The sequence below is a fragment of the Cercospora kikuchii genome, assembly GCF_019650295.1.
Source record: "Cercospora kikuchii DNA, contig_00001, whole genome shotgun sequence".
In the NCBI taxonomy this organism is placed as follows: Eukaryota; Fungi; Ascomycota; class Dothideomycetes; order Mycosphaerellales; family Mycosphaerellaceae; genus Cercospora; species Cercospora kikuchii.
Window position 1 is genome coordinate 4031877 of NW_025408582.1, and position 15096 is coordinate 4046972.

The 15096-nt window shown below is 52.9% G+C and overlaps 6 protein-coding genes across 6 annotated transcripts; 3 read left to right on the forward strand and 3 right to left on the reverse strand.

The window, feature by feature from the left end:
• Positions 1-160: 160 nt before the first annotated feature.
• CKM354_000157600 (uncharacterized protein) lies at positions 161-4180 on the reverse strand (the record flags this gene model as incomplete). Its single annotated transcript, XM_044796705.1, has 2 exons — positions 161-411; positions 472-4180. 2 exons carry the CDS (start codon positions 4178-4180, stop codon positions 161-163), a joined length of 3960 nt encoding a protein of 1319 aa, XP_044652640.1.
• A 197-nt stretch (positions 4181-4377) lies between these two features.
• CKM354_000157700 (uncharacterized protein) lies at positions 4378-5844 on the forward strand (the record flags this gene model as incomplete). Its single annotated transcript, XM_044796706.1, has 2 exons — positions 4378-5017; positions 5135-5844. 2 exons carry the CDS (start codon positions 4378-4380, stop codon positions 5842-5844), a joined length of 1350 nt encoding a protein of 449 aa, XP_044652641.1.
• Positions 5845-6599: 755 nt separating this feature from the next.
• CKM354_000157800 (uncharacterized protein) lies at positions 6600-7718 on the forward strand (the record flags this gene model as incomplete). Its single annotated transcript, XM_044796707.1, has 1 exon — positions 6600-7718. One exon carries the CDS (start codon positions 6600-6602, stop codon positions 7716-7718), a length of 1119 nt encoding a protein of 372 aa, XP_044652642.1.
• Positions 7719-8151: 433 nt separating this feature from the next.
• Positions 8152-8822, reverse strand: CKM354_000157900 (uncharacterized protein; the record flags this gene model as incomplete). The annotated part of the gene is made up of 2 exons (XM_044796708.1): positions 8152-8665; positions 8716-8822. The coding sequence occupies 2 exons, from the start codon at positions 8820-8822 to the stop codon at positions 8152-8154; spliced, it is 621 nt and encodes a 206-aa protein (XP_044652643.1).
• Positions 8823-9052: 230 nt separating this feature from the next.
• Positions 9053-12556, reverse strand: CKM354_000158000 (rRNA-processing protein UTP22; the record flags this gene model as incomplete). The annotated part of the gene is made up of 1 exon (XM_044796709.1): positions 9053-12556. The coding sequence occupies one exon, from the start codon at positions 12554-12556 to the stop codon at positions 9053-9055; it is 3504 nt and encodes a 1167-aa protein (XP_044652644.1).
• A 330-nt stretch (positions 12557-12886) lies between these two features.
• On the forward strand, positions 12887-14864 carry CKM354_000158100 (uncharacterized protein; the record flags this gene model as incomplete). Its single annotated transcript, XM_044796710.1, has 3 exons — positions 12887-12970; positions 13028-13122; positions 13175-14864. The coding sequence occupies 3 exons, from the start codon at positions 12887-12889 to the stop codon at positions 14862-14864; spliced, it is 1869 nt and encodes a 622-aa protein (XP_044652645.1).
• Positions 14865-15096: the final 232 nt, after the last annotated feature.

Genomic DNA, 15096 nt, shown 5'->3' on the forward strand with positions numbered 1-15096 from the left:
GTAATTCGGAAATCCTACAAAACCTCTTCCACTCACCATCGTGTTCTGCAGTACTTGGGTATCTTATTGCGCACGAAATGCTGATCTGCCTCTTCTCATCACGAAATAATGCCATGCTTATTCAGTCCCTGGTCCGTATGCTCGCGAACCATACAATTGCTCATGCTCCTTCGGGGATCACGCATCGCTGACACCCGCCTTTCACCACGTTCCCAATGATATGAGCGTGCGCGACCTTTGCTCCAACACTTCTCCCGCTGTATCCCGAGTCCTGCCCTTCTTCTGCTGCGCGGTGCATCTCATCCAGTAGGTCTTCTGCTTCCCGCGTCGCGTGGGTATCGGGATTCGCGTCGAGAAGACATGATAGATGATAGACATGTCCGCAAGCGAATCCGATGAGGGTTTCCTTTTCTGTTGGACAAGTCAGTAAATTGTTAATGGTTCGTGCTGGGCGATGATTGTGATACTGACCGTCTTCGTGGAAAACCTCATCACAGCCGACGCAATGCCCTGGTTTTGCAGGTCGTTGAGCAACTTCGCTTTTAGCATCGGTCTTGCTCAATCGCTTCGGTACAGGCAGTTCCTCACCATCCGGGACCTGCGTAGGAGGATCAACGACCGCGAGATTTACTTCGGTTGTAGTCTCATGCTTGACCTCAAATCGCACGCCCTTCTTACGGCCCGCGCGAAGTGTGTCCATACCCATGCCTACCTCACCTCTCAGCACTCTAGCAACGCCCTCTGAGATGGACAGCTGGATCTCAAATTCGCGGACAAGGCGCTGAATGCCGCTCTTCAAGCCTTCAATCTCGAGGCCCTCGGGTATGCGTCGCACCACATCTATTGGATTGAATGCTGCCGCGGCGCCGACTTCTTCTAGCAGACCACGTATAAACGAAGGCTTGTCCATGCTGTAGTCCAGCAGGTCATTCCAGAGATCTGGATGCTCTTTTGCAAAAGCTATGGCCTGTGAGACGTCGCCTAACTCGCCAATGATCAAGAACAAAGCGCGCTTGGTTTGTCCGGTCTTGCTGAGAATATGTACCAGCTCTGGAATGTAATGCCGTTTCTCACATATCTCAGCTGCTTTGTCGAAGCTGTAGACTTCGGATGACTTCAGAAATGTGAGCAACAGATCACGATCATACTCAGCGAAGAGGCGAATAGCCAGGTCGGCATGATCATTGACCAGCATGTGTCCCTCGTCTATACGGCGATCGAATTTTCGTCGAGGAGCAGCATTTGCGCTGCTGCTTGGTGACGAAGCACCATTCCAGAGAGCGCGGAAATAGAAGAACAGGAATGGCTGGAAGTTGTCGCCTTTACTTTGCAACTGAGCAACGACTTCGGGCGTAGGTATCGTCCCGCGGTACGCCTCTTCCACAAGCAGTTGCACTGCCTCGGTGCTAGCCTCCTCCAGTTCGGATAAGGTTGCTGATCGCATCTGTTCTCTACTGACACGAAGCATCAGGAGTCCTGGGATATCGTCTGCGACAGAATCCAGCAATTTTTCTTCTCTCATCAAGCCGAATGCCTTCTCCGCATCTTGAAGCGCGATATAGCATCTCAAAGCGTCTACAGCCCTGTTGTCGGCAAGATAAAGACGGGCGAGCGCGTCCATTAGCGCTCGCCAGTCTCGGCCCTTCTCCCCATCTTCTGTAGTATCCTTGGTGACCTCCCCACTGTCCAAGCGATCCTCAATGGCGCTAATGACGCTCTGAACATCAAACAGCTCCGGGTCCCACTTGTCCAACAGATCTGTCAAACGAGACACATCTTTGACAATGTAGTGACCCAAGATTACCTCGTACACCAGGCTCGGTAGGGGAGGTTGCAGCGTCGTTGATGGAATGTATGGCGTTATCTCGTCGAATTTGCTGGACTGAGCAAAAGTCCACACCCAATGCTCCCATCGACTGCTGGTTCCCAGCACCTTACCGGCGACCTCTCCCGCGCGCCGCCAATCTCCAGTCGATACTAATTGCTGCAGCCAAAGATCGCCTATACGCCTCTTTTCTCGCTGTGGAGCAGCGTTGTGAGCACGCAGAGCATTCGCAGGATTTGTCGCCTGCGAGCTGGAATCAGATCCGAAAAAGTCGGCGAGACTCTGATTTGTCCCGGTCTTGTTCGGTGAACTGGGAGTCGATGAGACGGACTGTAGGTCGGATGTGGATGCATCAACAGCCTCAGGATGCTCGTCAATCAGCTTCCAGGCATCCTCGTAGTGCTCGTGCTCGAGGAGCCACTCGAGATGATCAGAGAGTTCGCGCTTCACAGCTAGCACGCAATCGAAAGGCGAGTGAATAAACAGCTTCAGGCCAGGTTCCAATGAGTATGGATGAGCGTCCACGTTCCGAGTGAGTATCGGGGTCGAAGTGACATCCATGCCAGAGCCCTGACGTCCAGTAGACGCAAAGGACATTGCTCTGCCGTTCGCGTCTCGATCTCCACTGCTGCCACTGAAGACACTTGCGCTCGACGAGAAGATCCTCGTGGCATAGCCACCACTTGTGACTGCGACATCGCGAGTAACATTCCAGAGCTCGCCAAGCTTGCCTCTTTCTTCTTTCGCACTTTTCTCGGGCAGTGGGGGAGGCATGTAAAGCGTGCCCAGGTGATAATCCTGTGATGAAAGAGTCTCGTATCGTGATACCGCTAACTCGTCGAGCTCGACCTCTTCACCATCAGCCACGTTGACGAGTCGAAGATGCGGTGCCAGACTAGTATGTCGATGCTGACGACCTGTTTTCGTAGGGGTGTTGGAATTGTCCTCGGAGAGAGGTGCTTGCATGATGGGCTTGTCGTCGTCGTCTCGCGTTCGATATGCTAAGATCGCTAGGAGTGAAGGCGTGTACAGGCTGATACCCGAAATAATACAGTCTCGGAACTGCATCTTATGTATGATGTCTGCGCTGCCCACTTGCCTCTTTGCATTGGGTGACGAGGGCACTGAACTTCCTGACTGCACATGCAATACCCAGGCGGTGTCTCCCCAGCCCACGACTAATCGCTCGAACTTCTTCTTGCCTTTCGTTGGACCGTCTGTGTTGTTTGTGCCATTCGCGCCCTTCGAATGTGCCTCTCCACGACCAGTGGCTAGCTCGTCGCTCTCCAGACCCTTCTCATCAATCCACTCGCATCGGCCTTTCCACACGCCAACCATGTCCTCCCATGTTTTGCGATTCGGCCTCGCCGCATGAGCTATCCGTTTCCAAGCGTCTTCTTGATTCTCACTCCCGAGCTTGAGGTGACTCCGCATGATCTTGATGCCTTCTTCGTTGACCCATACGACCCATTTCCCGCTCAAGCTCCATTTGATGTTGCTGATTGCTCCTTCGCCCGAGTGTAGAATGGTGTCCGTGCCGTTATTGGCTCCCAATCCAATTGCTCCAAGCCAGCCCGTCGCTGCGGCTGCTGCACTGTTTGTGTTAGCGTCTATGCTGACGCCGGCCCTCCCGCCGACCGTCAATATGAGCTTTCCAGCTAAGCCGGCCGAAAGATAGGTCCGGTCGCTTTTGTACTCTGGCGAAAGTGCTACGGCATTGACGGGGCGCGCGAAGTTGCGGAGCTGGACATCCTGGGGATCAACCAGCGACTGCACACATACGTGCCCATCTTGCGAGGACGTAGCGATGTATATTTGATTGTTCGGTGTGTTCGGAACAGCGGCTTGTTGAAATCGCTGCTGTCCTCTCGGCAACGACGTGCTGGTGGCAGTTCGCGTAGGAGGGGCCAGCTTTTTGTCGGTGGACAATGTGGCCTGTAGCAGTGAAGCGCTGCCGTCCTTGGACTGTACCAGTACTGGTGCAGGCGGCACCGGAGACACGGACACGCTGGTCACGCTGGCCGAATGCGCCTTGTAGGTGCGCAAGCTCTGTAGCGTGGGCACAGCGAGGACATGTACGCTGCCATTTGCTGTGCCCACGACCATCTTGTCGCCATATACGCCAAAGGCGGTGGTGAGATCGCCATTCCGGTACACGTTGGATAGGTTCGGTGTCAGCTTCGCGTACTTCAACTTGGGCTCGTCGTCGTCGTCTTCGTCGTCGTCGCCCTCCTCTTCGCCGTTCTCTCCGCCATCGTCATCAACCTGGAGGCCGGAGTGGTGAGCGGCGGCTCCATCGTGCCGTCGCTGCTCCGCCGTCTCCTCCTCTTCCGTGCGTGGGGGCTGCGCAGACATGCTGCATCACCCATCGAGGCGAGTCGTTATCGCTTCATGTGGTCCGGAAGTGGGCACGTCGGTCTGGCCGGGAGTCGTGTTGTTGGTCATGTCGTCTGAGTCCGCGTTCGGCGAGCCGAGAGAGAGCTTGCAGCTATGTCCGACGATCGTCATGCCGTGTTTCGCCAACTTCCCTCACGCTGCGCAACTGCAGCCACATGGCATCAAACCGAGCAGCCACGTTCATCGCCTTTCGCGCCGTGGTCAAACGATCGCTCACCACGCTCCCCGCGACGCGCAGTGCTCCCATCCGCCGCTTGCAAGCTCCGCAGCTGCACAGTACGTCGGCAGCTTGTGCTCGAAAGCTACCGCGGAATCACTTCACCTCCAACCGCGTTCTACGCCAGGAGCAGAATGCCGCCGTGTCGAGCGAGCACAAGCAGCGGAAAGCTGCCAGTAAACGCGCCACGAACAATTCCCTGCGCAAGGTCGCCGTCGCTGCGCAGACCCAACGAAACGACTTGATCAAAGGCAGTGGCAAGACGCGACACGTCGATCCCGACGCAGCCCTGAAAGAAGTGACTGCATACTGCGCGGCCGAGAAGTACAACCTCAGCAGAGCACGCTGGGAGCTCGATCGGGAAGGCTACAAGGCGGATCCGTTCGGCACGAATCTCTTCCCTCAAGTCCTCCACGTGCAGACGCCGAACTATGTGCTCAAAGATCAAGCCAGCGGCGAGGACAAGCCGCAAGGTCCAGGAGATGTTTTTGTCTTCCCCTCAGGTTGCGTAGTGGCGTGGAATGTGCCTGACAAACTGGCCAACAATATAATTGAGCGCTTCTTGCCAGCGGCGACAGGTAAGCACCCGGGTGTACTTTTCTTGCATTCGATTCGTGCAACAGTCAAGGCTTCTTGCCTATTTTGTCTACACTGATCACGAGCAGCCGAAGGATGAGCAACCTAACGTCTTGCAGAGAACACTGGACATCCAGAAAGGATGGAAGTCGAAGACATGGACTATGTAGAAGACCCGAACAGAGACACAAGTCGCATCGTAGGCGACACTATTATACTTGGCACCATGACGGACTCGGGCAGTGACAAGGCTTCTGAAGTCGATACGGTTTTAGCCAAGATCGCCTTCTCCTCTGCGCTCGCTCGGTCTACGAAACTGGCAGTGCTGGAAAACGCACTATCGAATTACTTCGGCACCACAATGTCTATTCCATTGACTTTAAGCTCGGGAAAGCCACTGAAATATACTCAATCAGAAATCCTCCGCAAAACCGGCGAGCTACTCTTGATCCGAGCACAGCTTAATCTCTACTCAGAGCTTACGGACAGCCTGCCGGACCTCTTTTGGGACAGCCCACATGAGCTCGGGCTGGAAGGCTACTACGATATGGTTGGCAAAGCACTCGATGTCGGAGTGCGTATCAAAGTACTCAACGAGAAGATGGACTACGCCTCTGAGATTGCTGCCGTGCTCCGCGAAAGACTGAGCGAGAAGCACACGTCGATGTTGGAATGGACGATCATATGGCTCATTGTGATTGAAGTTGTGTTTGGTGTCATCCACCTGTGGTGGGACAGCGGTGAGTTGCAAGAGAAGAAAGAAGACCGCAAGGTCATGGAACTACTAGAGCAGTATTTGGAAAGGGAATTGAACAAGAAGTCAACATAAGGGAATTTCCAAACGAGATCTAGATGAAGAACACCCCACTCTGTCCATATCACGAAAGAGAGAACTCAAAAAACAAAAAGAACACTGGCACAACAGCATCTGTCTACGATTCAAGCGAGCCCGCCGAAAATTCGTTCTAGCTGGACCTCAATCGGCATTGTCGTTCAAGCGATTGTCGTTGCGGCTCCGAATTTCATAAAAAGAACGAAGCCAACCCGGATCGTGCGCACCGCTCGAGTGCAGCGCAACGCGGTGTAGAATCAAAGCACAGCGCCCTATCGCCACACGCCAGGTACTGCGGATTTAAATTAATTGCATACGGTGCCTGGTCTGCAGATGCAGGAGATTGTCTGTCAAATTTGCAATCCAGAGGCCGCCCGTCGCCCTCTTTCGCTAAACACTTCAGACGCCAAACCCCAGCAGCTGTGCCGCAAGAACGCAGTAGAGCTGCAGCCAAGACACGCCAGCCTTCTTGTTGGCAAAGATTATCTTGCGCTCCTGTCCTGTCGACGCACACCATGTTTATGGTGATTGAAACATTCTAATTCCAGCTACGTGATGCTCGACAAGGGTAGCCGTGGCCCCTGAAGAATTGTTGCTGTGCCACATTGGAGGTCACGCTATGCCTTATTGAGCGTCCTCGTAGCAGAGCGGTCGTATAAATACGTCGGTAATTGCAATTAGGTCACAACAGGATCGAGGAAGGGCAAAACAGGAACCTTTCACGCGGATCCTGCCTGTCAGCATTCTTCTCGATGGCTTCTTCCGGACGCGCTCCGACGGCGCTCATGACTAGTGCCAAGTCCAACCTGCCAGAGGATAAGTCCCCCAGTCTTACCTCTGCACCATCATATGCGGTGGCGTTGCCCGTCCAGCATATCGACAAGGCCAACGATGACTCCCCCGAAGCAGACAGTATTGTGGCTCGCAAAAGGCACGACCGCGATGAAGAAGACCACATTGGGTCATCGAAGAAGCAGAAGCAATCCGAGGAACTTCACCGAAGCGTTCAGGCATCGACGAAAGCAGAGAACCAACAGAAGTGCGTCGCTGAAATAAAAGAGGCTTGGGGCGAGGATTATACATCGTGGCCAACGCATCAATTTGCGCCCTTATGTGCTAGAAGCTCTAAATCGAGCACTGAGAATGAAGACGATATCAGGAAGAGGCCATCCAGATGGCATTTAAATCTGCTCAGGCCAGTAGTCGAGCTTTCGAAGCTGACAGCGGAGAGAGAAGTCATCAAGAGGGCTTTGCAGCAAGCCATCAACGCACGACTGACGGAACCTAGCAGTTCCGCACCATCCAGTACCATGACTGCCCAAGACATTCAATCCGCGACCACAAGTATCAAGATGGGCGCCTGGAAAGAGTGCAAGATCGAAAAAACGATAGAACCAAGCTTGACTCGAAGCGCAACAGCATCTCCTCGTCCACGTAAAGTTGTCCGTCTGCCGGCGCCCAGAGCTATCGGCGCCTTCGCCACGACTTCCATCCGCGACAATTCCGAGCCGACGAGTGTTCCTGACGAAGGACTACAAGTCACACGAAACAGAATGCAAGTGCCTGATTATTTCCCTCAGCCACAGAGCCGAGAGCACGATGAGATCTTAGAACAGCTCTTCGGTCCCGCAGAAGACGCTGAGGACAGACTCATTCGCGAGAATGTCCGCCAGTACATCAGCTTCACGAAGAAGAAACAGGCTCTTGGTCAAGAGAGAGCGGAGGTATACCGCAAAGTGGCCGAAATCGACCAAAAGGCGAAAGAATTGAACCAAACTCGGAAAGAGATTCGGGGACTGGAAGAGTTTGGAGGAGAAGACAGAGATGATAGGCAATGTTCGCTTTCACGTTTGGGGAGCGAGGAATTGTAGGATCCAGGGACTTTACGAATTGTACATTGAGACTATGGAACAGGATAAAGGGCTACAGCACGTAGAGAAGGTAGAGGATCGAATTTCCATTTCGCGTTCCCCCACTCGAGGTTGGTTCGAGCATGCTGCTATTTCTGGCAGTAATTTCTGCCGACTCGATGTTCAAGTCCACTGCTCTGATATCAATGCAAATGACCGACCAGTGTCTCTATAAGGAACACCTTCGGGTCCAACGATAGCAATGTCATTGCTAACATTCTGGAGGCAACCGTGAGCACAAGAATCATGCTGCATGTGAATGGGAGAGCCGCAAGCATCGAGTTCTCGAAGGCGTCTCCTGCCTGTAATCAGCCCCTGGCCTCTATTCAATCAGTCATCTCTCCAATCAGTCATTTCTCCAATCAGCCATCCATCCAATCAGTCATCCATCCAATCAGTCATCTCTCCAAGCCGGGTCGATGTGGATCAGAGTCTGACGGTTCATCTCTAATGCCTTCTCGACCGTGTCCCACGACACTTGGTCCGTCAAGGTTTTGGCCGTGGAGAACATTGCCCCGATGGTGTAGAAAGTGATTTCGTCTCTCATAAACAGATGAGCAGCATTCGGTCCCCAAATCATGCCGCAGGTAACTTCACGAAGAAAATACCTCTTGATCCATGTTATCAAATTCTTCCAGTTTGGTGTTGGTGACCAGGAGTTGAGGCAAAAAGTGGCCTGGATTCGAACTGACAAGCCGCGCTGTTTCATGGCGTTCAGATGGCGGCACAAGTCATACATGACCTGAGAGTCATAATCGGTCACCACACTCTGGAAGATGTTCTCTTCGTAGTAGATTGCTGTCGCTTCCGCTACAATCTGCTGACAGACACCTAGAAGGCCTGATCGTGTGTACCCAGTGTGGCTGACTAGCACGTCGTGCTCCTCGACGAGAACGAGTCTGTAGATCCTGCGACATGTCAGCCTCGAGTCTGCATCTTGAAGATATGTTCGACGCACCTGTTTCTGAGCTCGCCGGGAAGACTGAAGAAGGGCGATGCATCCTGACTTGAAGGTTTGAGGCTGCTCAAAGGAGGCTCTCGAGTTGGGGCGGTCGAGGACGCCATGTTGACTCAAGTGGTGGAGAACAGTGGTAATTGTGGCAGAAGTAATGTGTTACAGAGCGATGCTAGAAGTCATGTTGGTTCAAGGCATGAAATGGAGCAAACAAAGAAGATGAATGGCGCCAAGACTACGGTCATTCACTTGTGCGTGTTGACAAGTCACGGCTCGATGCCCCACACGATAGTGTATGACATGTGACTTGTTCTCATTATCAGGGTCAAGTGCTGTTCATTTATTTCTGTACGACTTCAACCCTCTGCACTAGGTCTCCAGCCAAAGTAGCTATCTCAGCCAGGATTGCGCTTTTATTGATCGAGGCTTGTACATCCTCCTCCTTATCTTGCCCCTTGACTGGTGTCGTCGAGTAAGCGAGATTGACCTTCCACGCTCTCTTGGCAGTCACCGGGCTCCAGAGCCCCGTGATCACATTCCGCTCGTGGCCGCCGTAAAAGAACAGAATCGCTGACCCATAAATGTTGTCAAGTTCCGCGATCAGTCCGCGCACGGCGTCAAAGCCAATCAGCGGCGTGTCATCGAGCGATGATAGCTCGAGGTTCTTGAATTTGCCGCTTGATCGTTTCGCTTTTCCACCAGAGGCCAAGTCAGGAGACAGATGCAGCACGAAGTCAAAGTCCGTAAGGGGCGATGAGAACAGACTCGCAGGCTCCAGACCTAGCTGCCTTTCAGATATTTCCGCGCACGCTGCTTTGGCAAGTGCCGTCATACGTCCGGCTATGACTTTGAGCGGTCGTCCATCAGTCCATGTCGTGCCCTCCTGGTCAAGATTCGAGGCAGCGAAGAGTGCGACGCGGTTCATTGCAGGGTCCAGCTTCTGCCACGCCTCGAAATTGGTTCGAATGGCATTTATCCCTGCTTGCTTGAGCTCGCCAGAAGCAGAGAGATCTACAATAAGTGGTTCCGCGCGCCAGTCCCAGCGCGACAACCAGAAGATAGTGCGAAGAAACCCTGTTTGCACTGACGAGGGGATGCTCCAAGGGGCTGGTTGTGTGAAAGTGCGAATCACCAGGAGCTCAATGACTTCCTCCGAGATGTGATTAGATAACAAATGCGAAGCGAACCACTTCTTTGTCAATCGTATGGATCCTGATAGCGCTGGGAAGCGCGTGCATAGACGCACAATTGCTTGTGTTTGAGCCGGAGCCTTTTCGTAGTCGCGTTTGTACTTTGCAAGGCCAATGGTGGCCAGTTCCCTCGTCTTCGGGTCCGCGGTCTTGTTCTTCATTTGTGCCTTGAGTAACGTCTGCTCACGATCATGATATATGCGCAAACGAAAAGTAGCATCATTGTCATATGTGACATCAAGGAACCCCTGATTCAGCACGTCTCGCCCTTCGTTCTCGAGGCCAACACGTGTTGTGATTGAGTCCACGCTGTCCTGGTCCTGAAGCATCTTTTCGATCATAAGGAGAAACGCGATTTTTGTGCGTTGGATTGCTGCAAGATCGTCGGGCCATCGCCCAGATCCTTCAAATTGTATCGTGACGTCCGCCGGGATTGGTCGACCTTTGCCGTTCAGAGGTGCCCGAATCGAACTATAGCATACCTGCGGGTCGGCAGGCATAATTTGCCGGATTGAAAGCGGAAGATGTTCGAGACTTCTGATTTCCTGCTCGAATTGCTTGTACCTTGAGACGATCGTGTTGAATGGTGCGATGTCGCTACCGCCTTTGACCAGCTTAGCGAATCCATCACCAGATAGAATTATATCATCCGTTGTCACTGCTCCGAAGTGGTTGCCAAGCAGATAGCGAATGACTTGTTCCAGCACGGGTTGGCCGCTTTCTAGCGGTGAAGCCCACACAAGACTCTCGAGAATGCTGCCGTCTTTGAAGCGGCGCAACTCAGCTTTCTCGCCCCAAAATTTGCGAAAAGCAGCAGCCTCAGCCCTGTTCTCGGCAGAGGGTCCGTGGTCCACAGTGCGCTTGACGTTATCCGAGTTCACCATCAGACCGACAGTAATGAGACTCTTCGATTGTTCGCTCGGTTGCGTTGAGCCCAGAGGCCAAGGTGCAAGACTGTCAGATGTGAGGCTCAGATGATTCACGCGATCCCCAAGACCTTGCTTCAAGACGCCATATAGCTTCGCGATTTGAGACTGACCCTCATGTGTGGGAGCTTTCTGCCCAGCGGACACTCGCCGTCGAGGAACTTGCACCACATAATCATAGCGATACAGCGGTTCGTGAACTCGAAGAATAAACGTAGTGTCGAAGGCATCGTGGAGCTGATCGCCGAGAGCAGCAAGGGTTGACCTTGCTTCGTACCGCAGAGTCCTGTATGACCATTCCCCAAGCTTGTACAGCAGATTGTGAGATCTCTCGACATCCCACACTACTGGCTGGGAGGGTACGTGGACGGAATCCGAAGTAGCACCGATCACGATAGGGATCTTGACAAAGTCTTTCATCGCGATGAGCTGAAGTGTCGCCTTGAACAATTGATAACTGCTGTAGCCGTCGCTCAGCAGTGGTTTGCCGCTGGGGCCTCCGCCCTGTAGGCAAAGGGCAAGCAGCGTGATCCATTCAAAATTGCCAAACCCACCGGCATCTAGCGACGAGCCAAAGCCTCGTTGGCGCAGCCAAGTGCTGCCTAAAAGACAGGCGTCCTTGAAGCCTTCACATCTCTTCGAAGCGGAATGAATGAGCTTGAGATACGCGGAGGTGAGCATATCTGTCCGCAGTGAAGAATTGTAGAACGGCGTTGCGGAGGAGTCATCATTGGCGGCGTCGGCACTGCGTACACAGTTTCTCTGTGGCTGCAGTTTCCCGGCTACGAATTGAGATTGACCAACGCATGGGATGATGTTTACAGTCCATTGCGCAACAGCAGCTGATGTCTCAAGCGGTGTCACAGTTAATATCGGCTTCAGCGGATCGTTGTGGTGGAGCTTGAAGCTAATCTGGTATTCTGCTTTGTGGGCAGCCTGCAGTCCAGCAGCGATGCAAGCCAAGTAGTATGCCCGCTTGTAGAAGTAACGATGGTTCAAGTAGTCTTTGTCTTCAAAGATGCTTGACGGCATGGTAACAACCATATCGACCTCGACCATGTCTCGCAATCTGCTCGAGGTCTTCAACGCAAAACTGCCAATAACATTGACGTTCATAGGCTTCGCGTAGCTGAACTTATACTTGGCATCCCGCGCCGGTCGAGGCTCCGGAAAAGGCACAGCGATTTTCTCCTTGAGCAAGCCTCTCTCGGCTTCGTCGACTAAGTATGGACCTCGTGACGGGATCTGCTCAATGGTTTTCTTCAACTTGTGCAGAGTAGCTTCGGCAGCTGTCTCTCGTTGGCCATGCCTTGGTCTGATTTGTCCCAGCAGCTCGTCCACCTGCAGTTTGAAAACATTGCTCTTGAACGTTCCGCTAGCGAAAGCCGTTGCGCCTACTTGGGCTTTGCTATCCGACTTGCGCTTCGTGTCGCGTGCCGTGTTCGAGGGCTTCGGTGTCGTGGCCGAAGTTGATCGTTTGTCAGGTCGCCGCTCATCGTCGTCGCCATCGGTCATTTCTTCGTCCTCGTCGTCGTCATCTTCGTCATCTTCAGCGCCCTCGACGGCGTCTACGAATTCGTCGTGAGAGCTGCTGCTGTTCGCTTCAGAGTCCTGCTTTCCAGTATTGTCCGCGCCTTGGCCGAACGAGGCGAATGATGCACCGTCATCGCTCTCTTCACTCGACGAGACGTGCTCGACTTTCCGTCTCTTGAGTGCTGGAGGAGCCATGGAGTGTATGCTAGAGCCGCTTCGCATCGCAGACCAGAGCTTCGAACTTTTTGACTCGGAATATGTTTTTCCGACCCGAGATCTATCTACTAGCGCGCTTTCCACCCGTTCACTCGGAACCACCGGCGAAAGTAGCCGATATGCACGAGCAAGATCTTTCTTGTGACTCTGGGCATGCCGAGATCGCTTTCCGACCATTGCGTTACTCATTCATCCAACACTCTTCTTGTTTGCTGGACACTGGCATTGGATTGTTTGCTGCTGACTCTCACGCAAGAAATTGTACAGTCCTTTTGTCACTTGGAGAGCTTTGAGTTTCGATCAGCAGACATGGCAGCAGCAGCCATTGGATCGACAGTGGCGTTGCCGTTCAATGACAACTTGGGCAACACTATTCCTCCAGATACGCCGCATGTAAGCTTTTGTGTGGTGTGACTTTTCTCCACGTACCCACGCTTACCTTAGCACTAGGCTGTGAGCGTGTCGCTCCCAACATGGAAATCCAATGTCGGATACGAGGAAGGCGAAGCATGGGTCGTCGACAAGATGCAATGTGGTTACCCACGGTATGTCGATCTAGTTGTTCCTGTTTTGATTGGAGGACTAAAAGCAAAGCAGCTTCTTCATACACAAGTCGATCCAGAAGTTTGCACGAAGTATTGTAGCTGCACATGGCGATGTCGATACCGAATATGCGATGCTGATGCCCTCAACACGATGTGCCATTCGCTGCAAGGACTTTATCAAACGTCAATCACCAGGTGCAGACTGCTCGACGATTCGTAGCATCGACTTTGTGCCCACACCAGAGCATGTAGCTGCGCACACGACCAAGATCCTGCCACGCGTCTCTGCTGTGATCTATCCTCAGACCTTGTGGCCAGCAGCAAAGGCCTTTTGGCAACATAGTGGCGAGGGCATTTCCAGCCGACGAGCTGAGTTTTGCCAACGAGCTTTTGATGAAGGCTATCTCGTCGATCAGTCTTCCCTCGCACGGCAACCACAACGCATGTCCAAAGGTCCCAGGCGATACCAGCAGAACACGTCTGTTGATCTTGGAAACCCTACGAATGGCCAGACTACGCCACCGAAGACGCCCCCGAGGTCCAATGGTGACACCGCCCACACAAATGGTGAAGACATCTCCAACTCAGCAGAATTTGTCGAGACGAGATTTGGTCGAAATCTGAGCAATGAACTCGCAGCGCAAGCCAAACTCGCCATCCGCAAGCGCATCGCTGGATCACTCACCGCCGACGTGGAACTGCACGAAGCCCTTGAGAGATCTCCGAATCAAGCGACAGAACGAACACGCGACGTGCCGGGCTTCTCGGTCGACGACGTCTACCTCTTCGGAACAGGCATGAATGCGATCTTTACGGCCCACCGTTCCCTTCTCCTCGCTCGTGGGCCAGCCAAAAGCATCATGTTTGGATTTCCGTATGTCGATACCCTCAAAGTGTTAGAAAAGTTCGGACCTGGAGCACAATTTTACGGCCACGCGGATGCGAACGATCTGGACGACCTCCAACGACGTCTCGAGTACGGCGAGCGATTCCTTTCGCTCTTCTGCGAATTTCCAGCAAATCCACTCCTGAAGACGCCCGACCTGATCCGTCTGCGCTCCTTGGCAGACAAATACGAATTCGCTATTGTCGTCGACGAAACAATCGGAAACTTCCTCAACGTCCACGTCCTCCCTCACGCCGATATCGTTGTATCATCTCTCACAAAAGTCTTCTCAGGCGACAGCAACGTCATGGGTGGTGCCATGATCCTCAACCCCCGTTCGAAATGGTACACCTCCCTCAAAGCTGTCCTTGGAACAGAGTACGAAGACAATCAATTCGAAGAAGATTCGGTCTACCTCGAACGCAATAGCCGCGATTTTGTTGAGCGCATTCGAAGAATCAACGTCAACGCCGAAGCCATCGCCGACGTTCTACGATCCTCCCACAAAGTCAAGCAAATTAATTACCCCAAATACTCGCCTTCCAAGGCAAACTACGACGCATGTCGGTTACCAGACGGCGGATACGGAGGTCTGCTCAGCGCAACCTTCCACTCTGTCGAGGATGCCGCAGTCTTCTACGACAATCTCAATACGCACAAAGGACCTTCGCTGGGGACCAACTTTACACTATCAAGCCCGTTCGTGCTGCTGGCGCATTATCTCGAACTGGATTGGGCGGCAAAATATGGTTGTGAAGTTAGTTTGGTGCGGTTCAGCGTGGGATTGGAAGACCCGGATCAATTAATCAAGGTCTTTCGCGCGGCGTTGGATGCTATACCGGGGAAGACATCGTGATGACGGAAATGTTGTATACCAGAAGATGAGACGAGTTCATTAATGGCTCGAATGCAATCGTACATAATCTTGTGAGGGTTCTCACGCTTTAATACAAGTGCTGTGGCAATTGAATATCAGGACCGTTTTCGAGCTTTCAAAATATGCTAACGAGATAAGGAAGGTGCTGGGTGATTTTTGGTCTCTTTTCGGAACCTCATAGTTGTACATATTGCCACAAACGGCACTCTCA